Source organism: Salarias fasciatus, chromosome 2 (assembly GCF_902148845.1).
Source record: "Salarias fasciatus chromosome 2, fSalaFa1.1, whole genome shotgun sequence".
NCBI classification, from domain to species: Eukaryota; Metazoa; Chordata; class Actinopteri; order Blenniiformes; family Blenniidae; genus Salarias; species Salarias fasciatus.
The window spans coordinates 11,877,437-11,905,416 of NC_043746.1; the positions used below are offsets into that span (position 1 = coordinate 11,877,437).

Below are 27,980 nucleotides of genomic sequence, written 5' to 3' on the forward strand. Positions count from 1 at the left end.
AGACCCCCCCCCCCCCCCCCCCCCCTTCTCCCCCCTCCGCCCATGCATCCCTCTCCGTCCACTGTCACGTTCACTCATTCACACCGCTCCCACCGTGAAGACCACATACACATTATGCTCCCCTTCCACCTCGCCCCCGTCGGACCTGAGGCCGATACCGACACAAACAGAACACCGTGTGTTTTTTTGTTGCTGCCCTGCGGAGCCAGAAGGAGGATTTGGCTGGGGATGAAACCCCCATCGTGTCTTGTCTTTCGCAATACAAACCTAAACACGCAGCGTCGGTGCCATCTATATGGATCTGACAGTGTGGCGGCAGCTTTTTCCCATTTGATGGAGTTTACTTTGGCGAGCGACGCCTTTACTATAGATGACCTTCAGTCACATGACTCCGGTGGTTCTCCCACATCTGATTCTGCTTGAATCTCCCCGTCATCCTGTGTTTCTGATGTATCATGGGAACGTTTTAAACCCAAGACACTTGAAATGAGGGATTGATTCATGGCTGCGTCCTGGTTTCGCATGTTCTCTGGTCCTCTGGTTGAGTTCAGAGGTCAAACAGCGTACAACCAGAGTGATAAGTGAGCTTACGCACCGGGACAGAATCCTCGGCCTCTCACTGCACCAACTTTTACAAACCTCAGTGGATTTAAAGAAAATTAATTAGCAAAACTGAGACCAAAGAATGTGCGTTTTCATGAAACGTCACTCACAACTGCAGTAGCTTTAGAAGCTGGAGGCTTTTGTTTTGAACTGAGCTCATGTCTCTGAGCGATACTCTGAGGTTTTAGAGGCTGCAAACTTATCCAAGGACATCAAAAGCTGCAGGGGGACTCAGCCAAGTGCAATATTTACCACTTGGAAGAACAACGCGACGCAGAACGCCAAAGAGATTTAATTCTTGCACAAACTATTACCTCAAAAACTGAAGGCATAGGCAGCGAAATCAAATAGTTCACGCCTTGATAGGCATCAGGAATCTGTTATGTTTCTAAACCGCATCACAATTGCCGTTCCACGGGGTAACGCTGTCAGATTTACACCCCATTTATGCTGTGATATAAAACAATAGCCCCCCCCGGCGGTTTCATTCCAGTACGCTGAAACACTCTGTTATGCCAGTGTGTTTGTCACGGTTCGACTCCGACTAGCCACACATCCAGTTTGTGAATATTATTCCTTGTCATTAGTTGAAGTTGCTTGAATGTGTCGAGGATAATGAAGACAAGCAGCAAGTGGTTACAGAAAGATCTGAAGCCTGTTTGGACATTTCGCATGTGAATATTTTAAAAACCCAAAGTTCACGGTTTTGGATCGCGCACGTCAAGCAGTTGCCAATGTCGAAATTGATTTCTAACAGTTTTAGTCTGGGATTCATATTCATGTCACCGTTATGTGCATATTTAAAAGGCTATATGGTCTCATATTTAACATTTCCCAGTGTTCCATTTGCCTCGACAGCCCCATGAATTTATTTCTGCGGCTTTGAGTTGAAAAGGCCGCTCCTGCGTCGTCTCCTGCCAGTCAAGGATATTTTCTCTCTCCGAGGTGCTCTGATCCTAACGGGTCTTTTCCTGTTTGGCTGAATTACAGCCTGACAGGCACAGGCAGGGCGGCGGGCCGTGCTGATGGAGACGTACGACACAAGTGTGTCTTCGTGACGCCGCAAAGTTCTGAGCGTAATTTTCTTTGAGGCCAAAAACATTTACATTCCCTGTCATCACTCATAAAAAAAGTGACACATAATTAAAAATGGATGAAAATTAATATATTAAGTAGGATATGCAATACATTGTGTTGATAAAGGGCATTTAATCAGCCTTTTGTGATCAATCATAGGAAACATTGATGGTGTGCCACGATTTAGATCACATTTCTAAGGTGGGGAAGTGAATAAAAAGAAAAAAAAAAAATCCACTTTTTTTGGGTCAAATAACATTGCAAAAAGTAAGATTTGAAAAAAATGTTCCTGCAAGATGTATCATCACTTTATGGTATTTCTATTATCATCCCAGTCAGCTTCCATATTCAATCAACTGAGCATTCATGTCAAACTTACTGACAGAAAAAGACAAATAACAGGAGTTTTGGATCTCATCTACATTTGTTTGGCATGTAAAGCAGCGATCTGACCTGATGCTGCACTCGAACGTCGTTAAACCAGAAAAAAACATGACGGATTCATGGAGTACGTGCCTGTACAGAGGATCAAAACCACTGCGCATGTGAAGCACAGGGGGCTTATATTCTAAAACCACGTTGTAAGAGACAAGAGAGAATTACATCGATCTGAAGAAGGGAGGAAGGATTTCACATGAAAAGACAGCACAGATAGACAACATGGACCAGATGCAGAGCGAGGCTTCCCTGTAAATGTAAAGAAAAAAAAAGAAAAAGCCCGTCTGGGTGAGAGGAGATGGCCCTTTTGGCCGACTGCCTCAGATGCTGAGGGATAAGTAGTTCCATCATTCTTTATTAGCATCATTTCTCAGCTAAGGTTTGGGAGATGTGTCCGACTTTGAACTCCATCAGCGAGGTGAGCACATGTTGACATACAGTTCCTGGCGATACTGCACAGTAAACGTTAATTTACTATAAACATCATTTAGTTGTATTTTTTAAAAGTCACGTCTTTTTGCTGAAAATTTTCAGAACAGATCAAATTTTGCCCCATTTCTCCCCTAGATAGATGAACAATTTTAGAGGTTATAAAACACAATTTCTGTCTTCTTGAAAATAAATTTCCATTTTGTGCTGGTCTGTTCCTGGTTTGAATCTCAGTCGCTTCTCTTGCTTTTCACATCTTGTAGGAAATATGTTCCTGTGGAATGACACGTTACAGTTCAAACTTTGGTTTTTGTTTAACATGAAGCATACTTAGCGAGCAAAATAAAACAGTAAACTGGTTGTCAATGCAAATAAATCCACCTAAAACAACCTGTTAATCTCAATAACTGATATACTGCATTCTAATTTATCTCAAGAAATTTGTGGATTCACCTTTTGCAGAGCAGGTGAGGCTCAAGATGTTGAATTTTCAGACAAACATTGATGCAAAAACCTTTAAATCTTTTATGTGAACTTATTCTCCTTCAAAAGAAAATCTTGCATGGTGAAACGTGACGGACGGCTGCCATAGTTTTTCCACACTGGTTAAAAGAAAATGCATTAAAACAAATACAAGAGACGACGATAAAACAACATCAGAACACGAACTAGAAACAAACTGTAAATTGAGCATGCGTGTGTGTTTCTTGTGGCTGTAATGAAAAAATATCTCGGATTTTGAAAAGTTACCAGAAAAAAATCATTACTTACTCTTGGCCCAGTGTCTCCTTGATCACCCTGGAAGAAAAACAGGAAAATAAGTATTGTCAGCAGTCATTCACCAGCTGATGTACAGCAGCAGCTCTCAACAGGCCTGAAAACGGACAGGAACTGACTCCACGGTCATTTATCCCCAAACCGGCTCAGGATGTTGACATTTGCTATAAAAATCATTTGATGAGTGATCGGTTCAGTAAAACCAGGAGCATGCATCCTGGAAAATGTGGATTCTCAGACGAGGATACCGAGCTCATGCCATTAGGTGAAGGGAGCCAATTTTCCAAACCTCAGCATTGTTCGTCGGAGCGATCTTACGAATCGGCCCGAGCGCTGCTCTGACAGACGTTACTGTATATTGTTCCTGCGGTCGGGCTTATCTGGGCCATTTATGCTGCGTTCGCCAAAAAAACGCAGACGCACACGCACGCGTGCATTCATGCAACACAAACAAATGACCGCATGACGATCCTCTCCTGCCACCGGCGGCGGCTCGGATGTCAGTACGGAGCTCCACAGGGCGGGAAAACACGGAACTGTCTAAACGCCTGTAAATGTGCAGAAACGTCAGAACTCCTGCAGGACAACATGTAATCTATAGCCGGTGGGATGGATGAGTGGTGAGAACATAAAAGTGTCAGGGTGATGATGAAGGGACGCGCGCGGACACGTGGAACACTTGTGTCTTTCAGACATAACGGGAATACGTCCGCGCGGCGTATTGACTTGTCCGACGGCGCATACCTTTTCTCCCTTGGGTCCGGCGGGTCCCTGTAGGAGTGAGGAGACGATCAGAGACGCTCGGGGCAGATAAATCTGCTATCATATGACAAGCATACATCACTGCACAATTTATCTCCAATTGGATTTGAGCAAGGGAGCTTTCAATCAAACTACAAGGCGAGGCAGCGGTCAGGCCGCTGAGACTGCTCAATCCTAATTCACTTTAGCCTGAGCGTATTTCACAATCAGTGCCATCTGACACAAGCTTTCAAGATTTTCTCTTTGAGAGATAAAAACAGTTCGGCTGAGAGATAAAACTCTGTGTGTGACTGTCAGAGGGAAGCAGTTCGGATGCTTCAGATGTGAATCCTAACAAGCACTAAGTGAAAAAACGGGATCCTGAACGTTTCTGTGGAGTCGCGCTGTGTGTGAACCACTCTTTCCCCGCAGAGTGAGACAGCCTGACTCTGTCTCATGAACACCAGGCCTGCAGATGAGCTTCTGTCAGTGAGCGTGGCCGAGAGGCATCCTCCGTCATGCCTGTGTCTATTAACCAGCCGACAAGTGGCAGCGGGATGCCAAATGTGGCCGCAGCACGGGCTGGAAGAAGACCGCCGGCCGCCGCAGAGCGGGATGTGGAGACAATAAGAAAAGGAGGGTAAACCTGCCATCAAGGATCTTTGATCTAAATCACTGTCTTTTTAAAAGCCGGCAGCGCTCTGCCCTCATGTTAATTTTCTGCTCTGTGTCTATACTTCCACTCATCAAGCATTGTATTTTATGCACTCATTTCCTCTGCGTCTGCAATACTTGAGTCCTCCGTCTCTCCATCTGCCGTGGTCTTTAGCCCATAGCCTTCTCCCGCAACGCCTGTCTTTGTCTCGCAGCCAGCTTGTCTAGACTGGAGCTCTAATTGTGCTCAGGACAACAACACCGATGACAAGGTTTGGTGGGGAGGATAAGCATGTTGTTAATGTGACCGGCCACGTGATGACAGAGGGCAGATTATCCGCTCACTCCTCCAGCTCATAAAGAAGAGACGTGAAGGAGCTTTTTTTTTCAGGTCAGTGTTTCCCCCATTTCTGCAGTTTTACAGAAACTTGAGGATGCATTTTTATTTAAACCTTTGAAGGATATTTTGGCAAACAGTTTCCCAATCTCCAAAAGCTAAAAACACCCCAGAAGCCCTTCGTTAAATCCTTCGTTCAGGCTGAAATCAGTGGTGAAGCTGAAAAACAGGAATAATTGCAGACGGTTCGTTTCTTCATTTTCAACATTTCAACCTTGGAAACCAAACTCTGGCTTCAGCTGTGGTCAAGAGGTCTCCGTCACACCTGGGGCAGCTTTACAGTCGACCCCCGGGGATTGGTGGGGCAGTCCTGTCAAAGGACGGCCCCAGCTTGAGATCTCCTTCAAGCAGGAACCAACAGTTTAACGGTGTTTGGAGAGGAACAATCCAAACGGCCCCCGTTATGCCCCGGGATGAGTTTCAGCGTCACCCGAAGCGTCGGCGGAGACGGGCAGAGCCGGAGAGGGACTAACGATATTTTAAAGAGCCTCTGCTGAGGGTTATAAACGTCCTTCTCTCTCATTTCCCAGTGGTGTGCGAGCCATTCGCTCTGGTTCGGCGGGCGGCACACCTGGGAGAGCAACAGGGCTTCAGCGGCGGGGTGATGGATGAGACTACAAAGGGGATTTCAGCACACGGTTCAGCTGAGCCATGGCTCCCTCGTGGCCCTGGGCCCCGGGATAACTTAAGAGGTGGAACATGAACTTAGATAGCTACCGCAGGACTTTTACTCACTTCTTACGATCCCTGAGGAACAGTAAAAATGATTAATGAGGTATAGCAAACCGTCACCTGTCTCGCAGGCCAAACGCCCACCTGGACTCGCAGCTAAACAAATCTTTAAAGAAGGGATTTTATGAGAGCGATCGTCGAACGTTGCTGGAAAAACCTAATCCTGACCGCCAGTGTGTGATGGGGTACCTGGCTTCCTTTGAGTCCCGGTAAACCCTGCAAGGAAAAAAAATAGAGAAAGTTCAACGACAATCAGTCATTACTGGACTCATTTGCCTGTTTTCTTTTTTGGGTGGGTGGAGTTGGGGGTACTCACTGGTTTGCCATCCAAGCCAAGCGGACCCTATATGAAAGCAAAAGAAAGGGATATTTAAGAGAAATTGAATATTTTGTTGACATCCAGGAAACAAAAAAAAATCAGAATGTTGAGAACATTTCTGGAAAACATATGCATCCACTTGCTTATTGGGAGTTAAATGCAATATCTATTTCATGTTCAGTTTAAATTATGGTCCTGTCGATCTTTATCTCAGGAACTAAAACTAAGGCTTTCTAAAGCATCTGCAAAACTCTAATTGGTTTTAATAATTGCATCTACTGTGGACAAAGAATCTCATTAAGAGATATTTTGCTTTAAATCCACTGCCGAGACAATCGTCCCCCCGACAAAAAAAAAAAAAAACCCCATAAACCAGCTGCTGGTAATTAGTATCTCATAATGTTTAATCTTGTCTCCATATTTAAGCTTGGGAAGAAAACAATTAGGCGGTTTCAGACAGTCAAGCAAAGAAGGCAAACAGCAGAGAGAAACGGACAAAGCAGGAAAAGGACAAAAGAGTTTTTTTTTAATGTATGACCTGCCCCATTCGTACCTGCTGAGCAGAGGGCTCAGATGTTGAGGCCTTTCCAACACGATGAGCTGAGTTAATGAGATAATCTTACTGGGGGAAAAACCTCATTCATGTGCTGCTCGAGTGAAGCAGCTCGGAAGTTGTCCGCTTTGTTTACCTCAATGCGAAAACAGCCGAGCAGTCACTGAACCTCCTCTGCAAAGCAGCAGCGGCTCAAAGGCTCAAACTTTTGGATCCTAAAAGAAACCGTTGGCTCTGGGATCAAGCTTTCCAAAAAACACTTTAATGTGATGTATGTGGTAAAAGCTCATGTTGACTTCCTCCTTAACGACCATACTCAGTGTTAAGCTAACAGTTTTTACAGGATCCCCAGAGCCGCGGCTTGCTCAACTCCTCACCGTCTCGGAGCCTTTGCTGCCTAAAAGCTGTCATTAAGAGTCATCATCTCCTCCACAATTTTGTTTTGTTTTTTTCATTTCTGGCTCTAATAGGCCCATGTAGGTACTCTCTGGCCTTAACTCTTGCAGGGCGCTCTGACGGATGGACCGCGGGCGCATGCAGACGAAGGGCCGCTAAGAAAAGGAAAGCATGAGTGATGAGCGGAGCTGCTTCCACCGTCCGTTCAAGCGATCGCTTGCTCGCCAACAATCGGCCAGTGTGGCTATAAACTCGTCAAGTACATAAGTGGTCTGTTTGTGTAGGAGATTTATTAAAAGTACAGAGAGAACTCCGAGGCTATCTCGCTCTTTATTTCTTTCAGTGGAATCACAGCAGAGGACGAGGTTGTAGTTTCTCTACCTGTGTTCATCATGTAGTTCACACAAATGAGAGAATTTTGGGAGGATATATGTGTCTGAGCGTGTTGTGCATGTGGAGATATCTCTGCATCTGGGAGCGATTATCGGTGCTCGGCTCCTTCAAGATTTGTCAGGATGAGTAGACGCGCCGCACGATGTGAAGTCATCCTGCTGAACCCGGGGCCGAGGCCGAGACTGATTTACGGCCGCTAACAAGCGACACGGTGGCCTGTGAACTGCAGGTAAAGCCGCCGTGTTTGTCTTCTCCACTTTGTGTGAAAGCTTTATGCCCGACAGTAAAACCTCGGACATCTGATCGCTCACAAAAAAGATATTATATCGTATAAAGTCTTCTAATTGACTCACTCACTTGTATCCAGTGTGGAATAATGAATCGTCGAAGTTCCTTTGAGCACAAGTCCAGCCAACAAAGCAGCAGTCCAGGGAGTTCTTCCAGAGATAATAAGATACTTTGAACGATATGAGCTTTATTTAAATCTGAAGCAAAGGCTGGAAGAAACCTTCGTGAAAACACGGCACAAAACTGGCAAGTTGTGGTCATATAGAACAAAAATAAATATCAAAGCCAAGGGATTTTGAAGTGTGTTTATGTTATGGTCTCTGGATTTTTACATACAGATTTGTATAGCTGCACTATAGCAGTAAAGTCTACTATAAAATCCGTAAGATAAAAAAAAAAGTGCTGGAATTCACATAAAAGCAGAAGAGGCTGGGGGTAGGGAAAGGTTTGGAGGGCTGGGGTGAGGACTGAAAAAATAAAAATCTCTTCATCTCACACCACAAATGGATCAGGCTGCAGAAGAAAGGATCCCAGAACATTTGAGGCAAAAACAGGAGAGATTAATGTGAAGAAAAAGTGAGATAATAGGCCAGCGACTACCACCGAAACCTCAACCGAATGTGGGGGGAAAATGAAATAATGTCTCTGTGTGTGAGTGTGGTTCTCTTGTCCTGCAGCATCTCTCAGCGGATGAAGAGAAAGAAAGTTTCGACTCACATTCCCACCAATTAGATGGCTTTTAAACACATTTCTGGAAAATAACTCGGCCTGCAGGAGGGCTCCTGTCTCTGTGTTTTTGTGTGTCTCTGTGTTGTTGTGTGTGTGCGTGGCTCTAATCCCAATGAAAGAGGGCGAGGGGTGCCTCCACTGTCTTTATTGTGCTCCCTGAGGAGCAGACTGCTAGTTATCCGGTGGGGTGTAATTGTTTAGGATGTCCCGCGAAATGATGGTGTCTGCACTTGAGCGCAGACATCTCTCGGGCACACATGGCAAGGTGTCGCACACATTAGCTGCAGTCTCGATTGACTTATTCAAAAAAGAAAATGACGGTGGAGGAGCACGGTAAAGCACGCCAGAGGGCTGGTGTGTTTGGGACAGAAAATCCGTGACATGTTGTCGGGCGACTGTCTGGCTTTAATCTGTGCTCAGCAGCCTGGAAGGCCGAACAATGAAGGACTTGGCCGTGTTCTGCTGAGCGAGGGCCGCCGTCCGTCGGAGGCTGGCACGCTCGTATAAACACGCTCGTGGCCGGGCACGCCGGCGACCGAGCATACCAATGAGCCGGTGTGTGTGTGTGTGTGTGTGCTTACTCCTCTGCGTGACTCCGACTGTTTGACAGCGGGAAGACACTTTTTCTGAAGCGGTGATTTATGAGAGCGGAGTGACCGGTGGGGGTGAGACCGGGAGAGAAAACACACGTCGGCACGTTCGCACACACTGCTACCCCAAACCGCATTTCAACACACTGTTTATCCTATTACTGATTACATTACTGAAGGCTGCCATGTGTGTGCCACCTGAAATAATGCACACAGTAGCCCCAGAATACACCGATATTTAGATGTTTAACTGCATCAAATACAGACGTCTTTAGTTAATTTGTGTTATGAGTTTGATTATGTTGAGTAACTAGTAACTTACTGCTGTGAAATTGGTGCAAACTATTTAAAAACTACAATATTTCTGGCTCTAAGCTGTTAAACTGAAAAGAAAAAGGCCCTGGGATAAAAATACTTGAGTAAATTCCCTCGGCTGCCTTAACCAGCTGCAGTTGTCATGTTGATGCGGTTGCCTTATCTGCTAATGTGCACAGTTACAGTTTCTTGGCTGCGGAGGGCAGAAACTACCCTGAACTGGTACTTTCTTTAATTGGGAGAGACACACGATGAGGGTGAAAGAGGACAAAGGGGGAAAAGTCCTGGAAAGCGATCTCTTTGTTTATTTTAACAATGGAAGAAGAGAGTAAGAGGTTTTTTTGGCGCAGGGCTCCGGACCTTCGCAGTTGACACACAGTGCTCCTCAGTAATCGGCTCCGCTCATTTGTGCTCCTCATGCGCCTCTGAGAGAACTCTGGTGTGAGAACATATCAAACGCTCGCATATGTGCACAGACTGCAGACCACTTCCACAGCTCTGGCCTTTGTTACAGAGACGTACATAAGCTATGGGGAGCTGGATGGAGTCCACACAAATCCACACATATGAACACAGATATACAAACAAGGCTCCCCAACAGGAAGAGCATCCCTCTTTAAGCCCCAGTGTTTGACACTCCATCACTTCTGCTGACTCTGCTGGATGAATCGACGTTCGCTGCCACTATGATTAATCCGTTTTTGTGTTTTTTTACTCTAATTTCACACACGCAGCTTTGTCATATGTTGTAGCCAAACGTATACATCATAACAGGAAGCTGTTGGAAAACAAATTTCTTCCACTCATAAAACGGTTTCACCGCCGAAGGTTAGGCCAAGAAGTTAAATAAGTGGAAGCTTGGAAATGCATTTTAATTGAAAATGTAACAATTTGTATTTTGTTTTGTCCTCTAAAATGAGGACCTGCATCCTTTCAGAGACTCGTTAAGAGTAGGAAGGAACTCCTCAGACAATTAAAAAAAGGTTCACATGAAGCCTTTAGTGTTCATTCGTTTTCTATTCCAGTTGTTCTCGTTCAGGATTGTGGAGCCAATAATGCTGACTCATGAAGGCAGAGACAGACACGCACTTACATTCACATTAAGGGGGAATTTAGAGTCACTAATTAACCTCAAACACATGTGACTGGACTTTTGAAAGACACTTGAGTACCTAGAAAATAAAAAAAATAATAGAGAGAGTATGCAAACTCCACACACGAGGGACTCGGAGCCCAAATCAGACCCAAAGACAATCAATGATATAAAAATATTAATAATTCCACTCAAACCTGAACTGAAGCATCGGTGGTTTATGCTGATGCCTCATAACAAAGAAGCCGATGTTTGATTCCCAGATAAGAGCCCTCTGTGTTCTTCTTCGATGTTATTCCTTTGTGGGTTTCCTCTGTGTAATCAGATTTTCTCTCACAATTCAAAGACACGCTTGTTGTGGCTGGTAGTGACTTTAGAACGGCACGATGCGGCGAATGCGTGACTGTGTCTAATGTATAACAATATCTAATAGAATAGACTCTTTGGTAGCCAAACTTAAAGAGGCTTCCCAAAAAAACTGTAGGAAAATCTGTTCTAGACTGAGGAGGATCACTCGCATTATGAAGCTTTACAGCATAACATTATGTAACTTAGTGAGAAATATGTTTTACAGCTTCAAATGAGGATTTAAATGAGCCATAACTCTGCAATTTTGAACGACGGCAGTGACAAAAACGAGCACAGTCACAGGCCAACGAACTCCAAACGTGCACACACTTATCTGTGGCCCGGGCCCACCTGTGTGTAATTAGCAGCAGGCATTTCCCGTCAGAGAGGCCGAGCGGTGCCAAGCAGACGGACTGCATGGGAATCTGCCGGGAGAGAGACCCGGTCCCTCCGATTCCCGGCCACGACGGTCACCGCGGCAACCAGACGGCGGCTCGTAAACCTCGAAGAGCAACACACACTCGTCCTCTCCGACGCGCTGTGAACACATGCAGTTTTCACTCGCCCGGCATCGGCTCTGGGCGCATCTGTATTCGATGAGAGTTTGATGGCAGCGAAACCAAAAGCTATCAGCAGAACCACAGGCCACTTCAGCACATCAGTTCCAGAAGAAGCGGAGGGTTAAAGCGAACACTAGAGGCTGCTGTACCTCTGCACAGCGCGGGAGGCGTGTGCTCTGGTGGAAGTCAGTTAGCCGCTGTAGATGCTTCAGTAGTCTTGCGGATAGATGGTTCGTATTTTCGGCTGGAATGCATGATTTAAACTGCGGTTTCACGCTATTGCACGCTCGTGTCTTTGTGTCTCAGTGTGTGCTAAGAATGCTTCATTTCAGCTTGAGTCACAAAGTTGTTTCAGACCAACAGAGGCCATTAAAATATGTTCATGTCATCTTTGAACCCTGCACAGCTTCTGTTTGTGTTTTGATATCTTCTCATTTCATGGGGCAGGATACATCAAAAAGCACAAAACTCAACTTAGCAACGAGGTGATGATTGCAGCAAAGAAAAAAAAAACAGCAGAGGAGGAGAAAAAGCAAAGAATTCTATGGAAAAACATCTGAAGACAGACACGATTGGGTGAATTAAAGAGTGATAGGATAAATAAAAATCAAATTTACCGGGTATCCATCCCGTCCAGCCTTGCCCTGGTGAGGTTAGACATTGAAGCATGAAGCACTGAGATGGGTCTGAACATGAACTAACAGCTGCACACGGTAACACACATCGGGCCAGCTCATCATCTGCTGCCCTTTAGATTGAATGGAGACAAGTAGTTCATGATAAAAAAAAAAAAAAGGCTCTAGGTTTGAGTTTGTTCTACGTACAAAATGTTTCATTCTCCAGCGAAAAGATGCAGTGATATGATTTTACCACAGCGCTTGAGTTTTTGACTTATCTGATCTTTTCCTCAATTGTTTACATCTAGTTAAAAAAAAAAAATAAAAGAGCCATGTTGAATTTTCGTGTCTGCACGGAAATCAACTTACACGACACAAAGTTATTTCAGTTGTTTTACATTAACTTAAATGTTCCAGCCAATCGAGGCAACTCAGGGAAAAAAACTGCAACATACACAACGTTAGCCTGTGGAGCGGCGGGCGGCTCTGCGCTGCAACGCCGTCCCATCAACTTTACGAGATGGAGACTGCGAGAACCAGGGGTGCGTTCAGGAAAAAGAAATTACGCATCGTTTCATGCACACTCTAAACCAGATGCACGGACAACTTTCAGGAATCTGACCAATCGGCCGGGCTCTCAGAACATCAGTTAGACACACTGCTCTGACCCAAAGGTTCCGGGAAAAAAAAAAAAAAAACCCATAAGGTGCATTTTACAACATTTCTACCTCTGCATATCTAATCAGAGCCACATGTGACCAAAAAATTCAAATATGATTGAATAATAAAATCTGAAATTGATCATTCTTTGCAGGAAGGTCACATTTAAACACCGACTGATATAAAACCTAAAGGAAACAGCTGCGTCTATGCGGTGTACATTTGAGTGTGTTTTATCTGTTGAGCGTGTGAGGATGTCAGCAGGAGTTACAGTCCCTGAGAGGAGAATGACCAATAAGTTATGACTGTGCCGTAACCGTCATCATGACTGACCGACACACACACACACACACACACACTAGGTGGTCCATTTACTGGTGCGCTCCCTGCATGCATTTGGGTGTGAGGGTGTGTCGGTCTGTGGGTCTTTGTGTTCGTGTTTAACTGCTGTGTGTGAATGGATGACTTCTGAACCATCTTCCAGTGTGCTGGACAGCGTTCATCTCACAGGGACACACACTCCGGATGCACGCGTAGCCTCAAAACTCCTCTTTAATGACCACTGAGTTCAATACTACCTGGATGGGATGAAACTGTACTTACAGGAGGCCCTGCAAAAAAGAGAAGAAAGAGAAAACATCGATTAAAAGAGTAATGATTTATACAATCTGAAGCGGCATATGAGGCACAGCACAGGGGAGTTACAGTAACCTCTGGCTTGTACAGCAATCAATTCCTCTGCAAAGCAGCGCGCAACAAAAGAGCGCGCATGCAATGTGGCTCGTTAGTTGATGACAGTAATTAAACTCCCAAATATAGAGCAGAACAAGCTCATTAAAGTTCCTGCCGATTCAGTTTGTGGCGTGCCCGTTATGATAAACAGACTTCTGGAGGATGGGTCGTGTTTTGCATTAGGAAATGAAGTCATGTCAAGACGGAGTTTTTCATGCTTGTGTATTTGAAGGAGGAAAAACAAGGAAAGAAAAGGTTGGAGTGTGTTGGTACTCAATGTCGCCTTAAAGCGCAAAAAAACATTTTTTTTTTTTTTTTTTTTGGCCGCAGTCTTTCAGATGTGATTGAAATGCTCTCATGTTGAGCCTCAGCAGGCATTACATACATTCTGCTTCTCATATTGCTTAACAAGAAACAACGGCAATGATCAAAGAGCTCCTCTCAGGCTGAGTGGTCTTCGTCTTAATGGAATATTCTTATATAAAAAAATACCTTTGAAAGTCCAAGGCCGAAGGCACTAATAAAGCACACGGACCCCAACGGAGTGAAAGTGCTGTTTTGTCATGAAACTGTTTCACTATTGTTATTGTTTTATATGTATCTGATGTGAATTTAAAACCGATCATAATGTGATTGGGTGGCATGATTTGCAACTGCAGCACAGCGCAGCCCTGCAGCGCTGATAGGGCACCGCGCGAGCCCAACGTCATGATTGGAAGCAGACCCTCTTTGGGGAAAAAAGTGGGACATTCGTGGTGTTTTGTTACGATTCAAACACACGAAAAGAGCCTAACTGGAACTCATGGGGGTCTCGAAACCGGCCGCTTGATTCAACGGAGAGAAACGGACGCATTAGAGGTGAGGAGGTGAAGACAAGAAGAAGGAGAGAGGTGTTGGGGTTTATGAGGCACGAAGAGCAAGTCAATGAAGTTTGGCCGTGTCTAGACGCTTCGGCGAGGACCTCCAGGGCCAGACGCTTGGGTAAACAAACACACGGCGGCTCGAGAGGCGCGCAGGGAGACCAGCTCCGAGCGCCCGGCCTGAGACAGGTGGGTAATGAGAAGGAAAAAGAACAAGAGCGAAAGAATGAAGCAAACACGAGAGAAAAAAAAAAAAGAAATAGAGCGAAAGGTGGCAGGGAGAATTAACTGCTCCGTCTGTCCTCCTTCCTGTTTTTCGAGGTTTGTGCTTCTGTTCTTTCCTCAACTCTCATTTGTTTTTTGCAGAGTGAATGAAGGGGAAAAAAAAGTGGTGCTGGTCTTGTAAAATGTTGTCCAAGAATCATCAGCTTGCACATGGTGTAAAACAATAAAAAAAGAAAAAGTCCCCAATAATGTCACAATCTCATCTGACTCTGAATGATGATGTGGTCATGCTTCTGAGTTGCACACAGTTGGCGCTCTTTTCAGGCCAAAACCTCAACCGTCTCAATGATAATCCTCCTACAAAACGCTGAGTGGCTGTAAATACACCACCCCAGAGAAAACCACCGACATTCAGCTGACCTGCTGATTGCCCGATGGAATAACAGAAGTCAGAGGCATTTCAATAATGTGCGCTGATTAGGATGTAATAAAATCACAAACAAAATACTGGGGTGGAAGTCTTGTGATACTTTTTTTGTCAACAAATTCAGACAAACAACCAGAGGGAGGGACGGCCGGTGCCAAACAGCAAATCCCACAAACACTGTAAAACACAGTTGTAAATATTCGCCCCAAAAACCAAAACTGCGGCTGAAAAAAAAGGCTCCAACAAGGACCATTTTAACTCTTGTTTGAGCAACGGCTATTAAAAACAACTGTATCCAGCTGTGTCGGAAAGTACAGTTTCAGGATTTATGTGTCCAGCAGGAGCGAGCGCAGGCCTGGGACCAGGAGGTGGAGGTGGAGGTGGTACAGGTGGAGTTATTTCAGAAATAACAAATAACATGTTACTGGTGTTGAACCTTTCGGCAAGAAAATGTGCAATATGTGTTCAGTTCATCGCTGAGCACTATTAAAGTAAACGAAACAACATGCTAAACTGTTTTGCGAAGGGGAACTTCAGGACAGATTTCACTGTGCTGGCTGGTGATCTTTCCTTTAGTCAACAATGAATCACCGCCAGACTGGAAATTTCACCATCTGACACACATCCTGCGAACAACTGCAGTCCCGCAGCTTTTCGATAAAATCTACTAATTCCGTCGCGCCACGATCGGACGGCGTCAAAGCTCGAAACGAGACGTTTAAAATCGGGGATGAGTCACGCTTGTAGAACATCCGTCCCGTCCGTCATGACAGCCTTACAGGACTTGTAGCATCGTACCCCCCCCCCCCCCCCCCCCCTTCCCGGACAGAAAGCTGGCACCATAATGCTAGGCAGCGACGCTGGCGAAGGAGACGCTCATTAGGCTCGCACAAGTGCAGCTGCTACTGCTCAGTACGACCGGCCGACCGACATCTGGGCAAAGTTAGAGCAGCCACATGGTCAAAGTTAGCGCTGTGCTGGGAGTCAGGGGGAGGGGGGGGGGGCTGCTTGGAGCCTGACTCAGGGATCACTGCCTTTACCAGTCCTCGGGTCACACTCACCCAGTCACCCAGGACAAGGAAGAGGAGTGTGTGAGTGATAAAGAGAGAGTGCAGGCTTTCAGGTGATGGGCGCCACTTACCGGGTTCCCCTCGTCGTCCCATCCTCCCACGTTTTCCCGGGGGCCCTGATGAGACACAGACAGAGCAGTAAATCGCCGAGATCAACACTTCAGGGGCGAGTAGAAAACAGCTGAGCATCACTGGCAGCTTCACCGCAGGAGGCCTTGTGTTCAAGCACCGACTTTGTGTGAACTGGCACAGAATGAACACGTCTGTGAGCGGATGACAGGAGTGAAAATCCACAAACAAAAGTGATGATATATTCAGTTTGGAACTAAAGTTTCGCACATGGACATCAGGTCTATGACTGGTGTTAAATTCAGTGTATTTCCTCTGAGTCTGCAGTGATGAAGCTATAGCACCTTCCCAGAATGATGTTATCTGACTGAGAAAACCGCAGAAAGGCTGGAGGAGAACCAGCTCACGCTGCTCCGCCATGAATCGCTTCTACACGGCTGTTGTTTTGGCACCTATTTACCAGACAGTGTACTTGACCACAAATTACGTTTCCATCTCCATGGATGGAGTCCGACTCCTTTATGATGGCAACAGATCACCTTTCACTAGAACACACCGCATGGCAGAACCCAAAGCACTCCACATTCATCCGGTCACACTCCATACGGAGGAGCTTCATCCATCCGTTTGGAGAAATTTGGGCTTCGGTGTTTTGCTCAGGGGCACTTCGATGTGTGGAAAGGTCGAGATGGGGGATTGAACCTGCAACCCTGCGGTTCAAATAAGACTCGCTCGACCCACAGACGCCCCTTTGGCTCAGTATACTTTATTTCATGAATGGTGGCCGCAGAGGAAAAGAATGAAAAATGACTGAAAAGCATCAAAGTAAAAAACTGATTAAAAATGAGGAAAGAGAAAGAACACTGTTATTAAAACTAAATCCTAAAGCACACAGAGCAGACATTAACTTCTTCTACTCTAATTGCTTGTATTTAGCATATCTTTATCACGATATTCAGCAATTTTAACTCATATTTAAAGTTCATCTGCAGCTCTTACACAGTATATCTTTATTTGATTTCCACAGCAAACAGCTCGGTGAAGTGCAGGCTTCTCCTTAAAACAGGCTCAAAAGATGATCAGATTTTCTTTTTTAAGGAATCTGTAATTGAGCACTATTACTACATTCGGTTTTACTCCCTACAATTTCCAAACAGAACAGCTGACACCTACATTTTGTGCTTTTGTTTGTTTTTTTTTTTGCATCATAGCATATTTTTCTGTCATCAAACCTCGACTTTCAATACTAAATGGACGAAATGAGGATGATATGACAATGATGCATTGAAAGAATGATTGTTTGGAGTATTCAGAGGATTTAATGCAGAACAGATGTAAAATGTGTAAATAGATAGCAGTGACATGAGGGGAGGACTTGACTATTGGGAAAAGATGGCTACTGGATCTCCTGTGAGAAGCAGCAGCCTCATGGCTGTAATCACACGGTGGTGGCGAGTAGAAACCAGAGATGCTGTGAGTAAAGCGGGTACCATTCTTAACTTTGGCTGCAACAGGGAACTTGATTAGAAACCCCACCTGTTGACGCCCACATTTCCACATTTCCTCCTGGCTGTGCAGAGAGATGCGCTCTCATTCTGAGCTCTGCTTTCTTCAGAGGCCATTTTCATTTGCAGTCGAGTATTAATCTAAAGTGTGTGTATGTCTGGATGTGGGGCCCGGACAATATCGGCATTTCTCAAAGGAGGGCCTGATAGGAAAAGTTTGGAAAACACTGGTTTAGTTCAACAATAATAAAAAGGTTGGAATGCAAATTGAAAAGTAACGTCATACAACTGTCACAAACCTGACCGAGCCTGTTTATCCTCCGCTCACGGATAATGAGTTCGCCAGGATACCGACGTTTCCCTGGCCTCAGTTTCAGTTTTCTATCAGGATATAATTCATGCAGCCACATCGTGGGTATTTACAACTGCTTTGTTTATAAATGAGTCAGTTGAGCTTCTAAACAACACAAAGTTAACGATAGCTTCAGTTGCCACTTCTGCTCCCGGCCAGGATGTTTTTGTTTGATTTCAACCTGTTTGTGAAATTGTGAGCCTTCCTTGTACCGGGAATGAATTTCAGATTGGAAAGCAACCCGGAAACTTCACACGCCATTTGAAGCATATATAAGAAAAAAGAAACAAACGTCAAAGGCAGCAATAAGTAAAGCTCCTGCGTCTCCGCGGCCTGGAACCCCCGTGTGGTAACACCTTAATCCGTCTGTCCTCCCCTCCATGAGCCCATCCTCCCCCGCGCTCATAATAAAATTGGAACCATACCGGGCCCCTGATGCTAAGTGGTTGTGGCTGCAGACATGTTTTCCCTATTGTCATTATTGGCGTTATTGTAGCGGCCTAATCACTTCCTGACTCTGCCAGGCCTTTCAAAGCCGGCTCAATCATCCTCCTCCGCCTCCTGCGCATGTACACCTCCCCTGCTTTCATCCTCCGCGCAGCAGCAAGACGTCTTTAAAGACTTTTCTGCTCAAGAATTCAGGAAAGAGCAGAAGAAGAGTTGAGTTAAACTCGGGTTTTAGATTGGCCACACTTGAAGCGTTCCACTGAACCATAATTTTACCCCAGACCGCCATTTGCGTTCTTTATCTCCTTCAAGTTGCCATTTTTAGCTCCTGAGGGATTTTGTTGGACAAAAAAGAGAAAGAAAGAAAAAAGGATTTCAAATGTAACCAAGGAGAATGAATGCAGCTGTGCTCCCACCATTCTGACTCTCATTTAAAATTTATGATTATGAACAATTTTACTCATTTAACACCTCGACGCCTTCGAACCTCAGACAGATGCCAGCTAACACATGCTCTGCCAGCCTCAGTATTTATACTAATAGTCTCCATATTTCAGAGCGGGCCCGACTTCCTGTTTTGCAGCCAGAGGAGAGGTTTGACGGAACCGAGGACTCTCCGGAGAGAGAGAACTGGAGCTTTTCCCCGGGGACGGAGTCAGAGAGACGCTCGCTGACAAGTTACAGAAGGGAGAGAGGAGCAAGAGGGGAAGACAGGGGGGTGAAAAAATGAAATGAGAGAGAAAAAGACTAAAATCTGCAAATGTGAAAATGATCAAATCACAAGACGGCAGCGACTCAAGAAGAGCTGCACGCTAAAAGGTGAAGGAAATCAAGTGGGGCTGGATGCATGACTGCATTTACAATCCTTGGACTTTCACGGTCGTTGGGCGTTCAGGCTGGGATATGCATCATAAGGCACGGGTCACCGCGGACCGCCGCTCCTCTACCTTTATTTGAGACATTAAAGGCAGCTGTCTGCGTGCCGGCAGGTTGGTCGCCAAACGCCGAGGCAGCGGGCGTCAGAGTGACTGAAATGTGGGGGTGTGATCGGTCCTGAGTGGGAACGGAGCTGGGTGATGACAAGCTGATGTAGAACGGGATTGACTTGCAGGGATTGATGGGAAAAACAGCAGCGCTGCAGAGTGCAGCGAAAGTATGTGTGGATTCCTGTTCCAAAAACCGATCCGTGAAGACACTGAGGTACAAACAAGCGTGGAGCGACACTGGTGCCAGCCCTCGCTTCCTGTCTCACAGAGATGTCGCAGGGTCAGAAAATGTCACGCGAGCACACCAAGATAGAAACAGAGCCTCAGCGAGAGCGAGCGATCGTCTGGAGGATCATGTTTTACTCCACGTACGCACCGAAACAGTGACGGTACGACATAATAACTCAACTTCTCCTTCAACTCTCTTTCCCTTCAGAGGTTCAACGTTATCAACTTCAAAAGAAGATGTTACAAGTCCAGGAGAGAAGAACAAGACTGCATTTTCCAAGTGATTGGTTGTTTCGCTCAATGTAAAGCAGATGGGAGGATTAAGTGGACAGTAGAGATTGAGAACAGGAAAAAAAGAGTTGAGAGATGGACAAAAAAAAAAAAAAATCAGGAGAGCTGCTGAGATGGGAGGACAAGCGCTGAACGACGAGCTCGTCCTTCACTGCTACAGGTGTTGAAAAACCCCTAAAGAGAGAGTGATGGACTTCCACAACGATCGCAGCGAGGAGAGAAAACTACATCCTGTGTGTGGGTCGCCCCGAGACACACGAGCAGCAGCGGACCCCTTCAGCTCCACATGAGGAACTTCCCGGGAACAGCACGATCATGTTAAAACACACAACGAACTGAATGTGAACTGGAGATAACCGTGTGTGTGTGTGTGTTTGCTTGAAGCGCTGCATCTCAAACTTCACATGTAAAGCGCACACTGACTATCATACCTCACAAAGACACAAAAGATTTGTTGATATTGGGCCATTTGGTGGGAAGTTTTTCATCCTTCCTGATGGAAAGTGATCATCACCTGACTGTTGCTGGATGTGTCTAAAAGTTAAAAACAAGACAACCATCAACGCAAAACCCAACAAACTCTTCCATCTGCTGAGTCTGTTTCTCATCGTCTAAGCTCAGTTTGATTTAGCTACTGTGACATTTATCGCAAACAAAGTGCTGCCAGCGGACAAAGCTAACGACTGGAGGAACGCTGCCCCCACCTTCACTGCTTAAAGGCCCCATTTTGTTTAACCCAAGAACTGGGAGCAATAAAAAAAAAAGAAAGAAAAACCCAACTGGAAATGGCAGAATGTGATACTTTGAATGCATGACCACAGGAACGCCATCCATCCATCCATCTATCAATGCACACCCCCTCAAAATACACACCACACAAGCACACACCTCCACTCGCCCACTGCTGCATGCCTCCAAATACTCCTTCTGCAACAGGGGGAAAATTAAATTTAGTGGAAAGGAAGAGAAAAAGTGGGGCAGGAGTTGAGTGTGGAGAGGAAGGGTGCAAGCAGTGAAGGTCAACTTCTTGCTTCTTGCTTGTTGGCTGGAGGCGACATGTCTCCACATCGCCTCTTTTCCCACTTAGGAATGGTGTAGTGTTCTATTTCAGAATACCAGTAGCAGATTTCTCTCTTATCCCTTCTAATTACAATCACCAGGAGAGGAACCGGCATGCAGAAATTCAAAGAAATATTAGAAAGACTTGCGTTCAATAACATGTTGTGAACATATCATTAATATAAAGACAGGATGCAACTAAATAACAGCAAAACTGAATCAATATTATTGATTATAATACAATCGATAAACATAAAATGTGACAGTCTTCTCTTACTAAAGCCTTTTCCTAGAACAGGAGGATTTCCCTTTCTTGCAGTTTGTCTTGCTGCACAAATTCAGACAGCTGGTAAGCTTCTTCTCCTGAAACAGAGCTGCTCCTTCTCAGCCTCCTGATTTGTCATCATTTGCCTGTGTTTGTCCAGCTTTTGTTCCAGAGAGATGGGGGACACATGCTGTGGATGTAAACACCAACAGAAAGGGAAAAAAAAGACAGCGGATGTGATTCACGGGACGATGATTCATCCCCCCTCCAGCTGCCCCGCATCTCTGCTGGCCCGGGTCAGACGGGGTTCAGTTTCACGGTGGGTATACGACCAGAGGAGAGGCCGTCCAAACCTTTCAGCTGCAGCGCATAATCAGGTTAGATTATCATGAGCTTTAATTTGTCTCTAATTGTTGAATGCGGTTAAAAGAAAGTCGCTCGGCTGTAAGCATCGGTGTGCCATTCATGCAAAGGTCATCCACGTCTGAGAAATGAGACGCCAAGACCACGTCTCTCCACCACTCCTTCCTGTTTTACCTCGAGGTGCACGTACTGCGTGAGGGAACAGAGGCCTATTTCATGCCCACAGGAGTGTGAACATATAGATTTCTTGACACGCTCCGTCAGGCCTGAGCGGTGCTGCTGTAAACCTGAGTGACTGAGTAAGCATTGCGTGCAGACACTCGCAGGAATGCATCATTCATTTATTTATAATGAGGCCCAACAATGAGGAAAAGCTCATCAGGTCTGCATTTATTGAACTTTCTATGATCTCTGCAGACCCGTTTGTGTTTTTCACCTCAGGGAAACATTGATTGTATCTGTTTTTGAATGCAAACAGCGAGACACGGAGGACACGGCGTTCTGCATCGGGTCCGCTGCTTGCAAATGTCCGGCAGGTGGTTTGTGTTGCTGAGAGCCTCTCTGGGTATTTCACATGTGTCACGCCGAATGAAAGCTGAAGGCAGAGATGCCTCTGCCCCACACACAGAGAGACCCTCAAAACAACGACGGTGCCCAGTGCAAAACACAGCACAACAACAGAGCAGACCGAAGCACTTAAAGTTCAACAGCGCTAACACAAGAGTTTCATCTTTAGGTGGTCCCAGCTGTATCTGAAGGAAAAGAACTGAGGCAGAAAGGAGGAGAGAAAAAACCTGCAGGTTTCCTGAATAAAATGTGTTTATGTTGGATCAGTAAGTGACACGTTTGGTAATAAAGCTATGCTGGGTGACACCGGAGAAAAAAAAGCATTTTTAGACAAATTATAAAAGTTTTCACCTGAGAAAAACCAAACTAAGTCTCTTCAGCAAATCCAACCCTGATGCAGCTGGAGATGAGTCCCAGTCAGGAAGTGATGGAGAGGAGCGCTGCACAAATCCATCACTAACGCCGTCCAACTACTCCATGTCTCATTTAGAAAACGCCCCAAATTCCAAAGAATGGGGGGGAAAATAACCTGTCTGCCAGAAATGCAGTGAACACAGCTTTACTCGTCATTTGTTTTGCCTCGTTGCCCTGGTATTGAACCCTTAACCTTAATCGTCATCACTGTATTTCATAAAACTGAACAATATAATGAATAATATTTGATATATCTACAATAACAAATTATAAGTAATTGAAAATATGTGTAAAACTGAAGGGATTTCTGTGAACTTGTTAAAAATGGTATATTTGTGTCCTTATAGTATTTTTTTTTTCAACTAAAGCCTTTCCGTGACAAACCTTCATACAAGCTGACCCCAGAAAAACAAGCCCGTCTGGGTTACAGACACATATACTCCTATTCACACCCGGTGTCTGTTTATTGATGCTGGTTAGGCTGAGAGAACACTGGTTCCTGTGTTTCTTGTCTTTGTACAGATTGTGACGACAGACACTGGAATTTAGAGACTTTAAGCAGGATCTTAAATGTACAAACATGCTTGCAGGCCCACGGGGAACCCCGATACCTCAGGACTGAGAGTGTATGTGTTAAGCTTGTTCTCTACCAGCCACCATGCTTGATCGAGGTGGCACTTGAGACGGATCAAGGCCCTGTGACCAATCGCCACCGTCAGATGTGGGGAATCACTGAGTCCCACGGCGAATGGGAGAAGTGGATAAATGCGGGGGACAGCTGCCGTCGGTGCGATGCTGAGGTGAGAACGAGGGTTATGTTTGCAGATCAGATCCGAGTGGGGCCACCGGTGCTGCTGAGACTTCCAGGAAATCTGGAAGTGTAAAAGCCAGTCCTCAGGGAGAGTAAACTCCAGGGTTAACACATACTGGCACTCGAGGAGCGCAAAGATTAAATAAATACTCGGGTCACCTGACGGAGCATCGGTGGAAACATGGCAAGAGTGCGCCTTGAAGTTATAAAATATCCCACTTCCTTTCAGAGGATTTGCACAAAGTTTTAAAAACTGACACGAGATAAAAGTATTACACCCTTTAATGTGATAAAAGTCACCAGCATCAATGAGCGCAGTGGTAATCTGACAAGGATATTTTGAAGTGTTGGTTTCGTCCGGGGCCAGTCTATGTCGAATGGTGGTCTGTAACTGGATAAAATGCCCTTTTATCTCGGTATCCTATATTCATTCATGAAATGTGGTTTCAGTTTGACTTTCTGGAACATGTTAGAGAAAAGCTTGAGGAGCAGAGCATGGAGACCAGGGGCGGGCACGAAGACAGAACTGCAACAATCCTCCAGACGTCACACGAACACTGCAGGATTTAAAGGGTGCCTTCTTATGTGTGTGTGAATGTCTGAAATAGACCTTCACTCTGTCTTTAACCCTGACATCTCCTGGAAAGGATTTCCCTTTCAGCGTTTCTTTCAGCGTTCTTAAAAACAAATTCCTCAGTTGCCCCTCGGTGCATTACGTGGAAGTCGAAATCTCAGTCTACCATTATTTATAGATCCCTTCTTCTTCTTCTTCTTCTTCTTCTTCTTGACAGGTGTATCACCTCTTCTGGCCTTAGCCCTTTCTTTAAGCCGGCTTCTTGTTCTGGTTTCTCTCTCCTACTTTCTGACACCTGAAGCAGACGGGCCGATTACAGAACCTCTGGAAACCAAGGTGAGAGCACGCAGTCCTAAAGCTCCCGGTCATGCACTCAACAGTTCATGGGTAACAGGGTGTAGGTGGTCCAGGGGTTAATTACACAAACCGTGAGCTGGCACGGTAGGAGGGAGGCAATGAGAGCCGTAAAACAAAAAAAGAGAAGCCAAGATGCCAAACACTGCATGCTATATGCTTAAAAAAACGAAAACAAAAAAATAGCCCTGTTCTCTATCCATCAAGACGGACCCTTTAAAAGGAGCTCAGCAGGCATTTATGTTTTCTGAAAAAACATGACATATGCTGTACATAATAAAAATAGATTGGTTTGCATCGTGTTTCCCATCTTTTCCTGGAAAGGCCTCTAAGAAAAGGCTGCAGACTCAAACACCGGGAGGCAAATTCACCCCCAGTAACAATCCTCTCGATAAAAGCAGTGGGCCGTTTCCAAAGTCGGCCCTGAACCACAAAGTTACCACAGAGACAACTCTGCACAATAAATTCATGGTTTTATCAGTGTGAATGTCTGAAAAAGAATTTGAATACTTCACAGTGATATGATCTCTGTTTCTTCATTCTCTATTCACTTTGTTGCTACTTTAGCTCTAATTCGTCCTTCTATATTTCTTCTCCGCTTTCCTTATCTCCATCATTTCACCGGCCCCGAGGTATCTGATGAATTTTCTGTCCACAAACACTCTTCCGACTCCGGTCTGGTAGTAATTATCTCGTGCAGAGTACAGTCTGCTGCCAGCTCACTCTGCTCTAAGCAAATAACCACTACTATCACCTGATACATGTGGATGAAGAAGTGATGGCTGGGAATCAACCCTATTGTGTAATTAATATCCCCAGCCAATCCCGGAGCAGAGTGATTGATTACACAGAGCAGCTCCAGATGAGGTGAACAAACTGTAAGGAGTAAAGTCGAAGAAGAGCCAAGGCCTGGTGAATGTGATTCAACAAAGGTAAATATTTGGTGGATTACTCCGGGAGAAGATCTGCACTGACGAGAATTCCCAGAGCAGAGCAAAAAGATTCACATGGCTCCAAAAACAAAAGAATGTCGTTCATTTCAGAACAACTGAGAGGGAGATGTGGAAACAGAGCTGCACTCTGGGGGTCTGGTCCCACCGAACACTGGACATCTTAACCGCATAATTTACTCTATTAGCATATAAGAGATAAACAGGTTTGCAATGAAACAATGATACATCAACATGTAATAGTGTGATGTGGAAGATTTTTCTCATTTCTGTGCTGGAGATGTTTCCAAAACTACTGAGAAAATGGTTTAAAAAGAAAAAAAAAGAGAGAGAGCGAGTGATCTCGGTGCTGCAGCTTCAGAACTCATCCTCGGGCACGTTCATTTTTTATGCCTTTTTATCCAGCTCAGGATGGGAGCTGATCATAGGTCACTTTCATAGCCTGAAAACGTCCACAGATGCAAAGGGAGAACTCAACCTTGAACAGGGAAGCGTTTCACTACTGTGAAACATGAACATTTTTGGAAATAACTGAAAATTCAGTTCATTCTGGCAGAATATCGGCTTGGCCCCAGTCAGCAGGACTCGTGGTCGTTGTGCTGCTGGCGGCCGCGGCTCGGCGGATACAAACTCGATACGTACGTCAGCAGCAGCCGCCGCCTCTGTGATCACTCGTAAAACTTTAAAACTCGGGCTACGAGCTCCTTCTTTTGAAGATGATCAAGTGTTTATTTCAAAGAGTCGAATTTGCAGGTGTGTGCTCGTGGTGTTTCCTTTCATGTCGCCTCCGAGATACGATGCCATCACTGAAGCCCCCAACACACACACACACACACACACACACACACACACACACACACACACACACACACACACACACACACACACACACACACACACACACACACACACTCTGCATGCTGTGATGTTCATGATGTAAAATAAAACCGAGTCACTGCTCGAGAGACACGAGAGGTGGGACAGCGTGCTGTATCTGTGTGTATCTTGCGTGTTGTGTAGTACAGTGTGTTGCGGAGCTGCTCCGGTGGCAGGTGCAGACTTGCCCCAGCGTGAACTTTATAAGGAGGGGGTCACGCGTCACTTTATCCGATAGGTTGCCTCCATATTGGGTCCAATCAGCTGCTCGGGTTGCTGCAGTCAGAACATGGCTGGGATGGCTGTCGAGTCTTTAACACAGTTGTTGATGGACTGGGATCAGTGTGATGTTTCAGTCTGTTGTGAGTTTACATTCAAGCAATGAACTCCCAACAAAGTATAATGTCTTCTTCAATAAATATCTGATGGAGTATATGGAGTTTACATTTCTCCGGCCAGATGGCCCCATAAAGGTCTTTCCAGTTGTGTGTGTGTGTGTGTGTGTGTGTGTGTGTGTGTGTTGTGATCTGACGTTAGCTTGTGTGTAAAGCAGCTGCGGCCGACACAGCTGATGTGACCGATAGCCTTCCTGAGCAGTAATGAAACTCAAACACAGCTGGGAGCGCGACTGAAGCGCTGCCTATGTGCCATCTAGCAGTGGTCGCCAGTCACGTCTCCGTCAGAACGAAATGACCTTGCTCAAGAGCAGAGAAGACGCACTGAGCAACAGATAGGAGAGCACAGCTGCAGAGAGAGAGAGAGAGAAAGCTCATTTCAGTCAACACAAGCTCATCTAATGCGTCGCCATAATCAGTAAAGTCACCTTCAAATGCTTACATATGTTCACTGTATGTCAAATAGGATTTTTCTCTTCACTCGATATGATCACCGAGCAGCCGATGGCTCTCTAGCCTCCCTTCAAAAACACATTCATGTACAAGTGTCCTAATTTGTCGGCTATATTTTCTGGACAACAATGTAAACTCTCATTTGGCATCATCCAAAAACAGAAAACGTGACTGAATGCGACTTCTTGCTGAACCACAGCAAGCCCAAGTCAAAGCCCAGCTGAGGTTTGGAGTCCCCCTCCTGAAACAGCCGCGGGACATGCTTCAGGTTTCAGCGTCTGGCTGCCAGGTCAAGTGGAAGGAACTGCCTGCGGTTGTAACGCACCTCTGACCGACGGACAGCTTCTTGGATGGAGCCGCCGCCACCAGATCAACGGGGGTGTCGTGGGTAAAGCGATACGTCAATATAAGAAATACATTTTGTGGTAACTTTGAAAGTGATTAAGGAGGCTTGTCATCTGCTCCAAGAGGGAGCGCTTTCAAACGCTTTCATATTATTTTTATCCACGGCGCAGTGCCCGCCCCATAAATCGGTCAGAGAAGGTTTATAGTAAAACTAACTATCTGGGTTTTTCCAACAATGGGGCCTTTTGTGAGCTTACACCTGACTCCACCTAAGCCAGTAGTGCTTTAAACAAAACCATATAAGGCTCAGTGGAGCCTACAGAACATGTCTCCCACTCTAACTCAACCTTCTGTTAAAGGCATTTCCAGATCCATTGTTGCAGAAAATTAAGGTGCAACGGGGGACCCGGTGTTTTAAACTCTGCCTGCTGCAATAAATGCAAAAACAGGACCCAGACCTTGGCTGGGAGTCCTGCAGGACTATCTGTCAGAAATAACAGAGGAAGAGGAGCAGGTTGATTGCAGAGCCTTGTAAAACCATAACGTGTCTTTTTTTATGTGTTGATTTATAGCCTGATGAGTCATTTCCTCTGTCCGAGACACATGATACCAGATATAAGACATAAAAGCTCCTCGAACCAATTTATGCTTCT

The 27,980-nt window shown here is 45.4% G+C and overlaps 1 protein-coding gene across 3 annotated transcripts in view; it reads right to left on the reverse strand.

Moving 5' to 3' along the window:
• Positions 1-27,980, reverse strand: part of col23a1a (collagen type XXIII alpha 1 chain a) — a 108,151-nt gene that overhangs the window by 13,774 nt on the left and 66,397 nt on the right. For all 3 annotated transcript variants that reach the window (XM_030112517.1, XM_030112531.1, XM_030112526.1), the window contains exons 3-9: positions 16,095-16,139; positions 13,313-13,320; positions 12,050-12,076; positions 6,165-6,191; positions 6,038-6,064; positions 4,069-4,095; positions 3,319-3,345 (exon numbers count right to left, since the gene is read on the reverse strand). In XM_030112517.1, the coding sequence (XP_029968377.1) occupies positions 3,319-3,345; positions 4,069-4,095; positions 6,038-6,064; positions 6,165-6,191; positions 12,050-12,076; positions 13,313-13,320; positions 16,095-16,139 (188 nt within the window). The remainder of the gene's footprint in view (positions 1-3,318; positions 3,346-4,068; positions 4,096-6,037; positions 6,065-6,164; positions 6,192-12,049; positions 12,077-13,312; positions 13,321-16,094; positions 16,140-27,980) is intronic.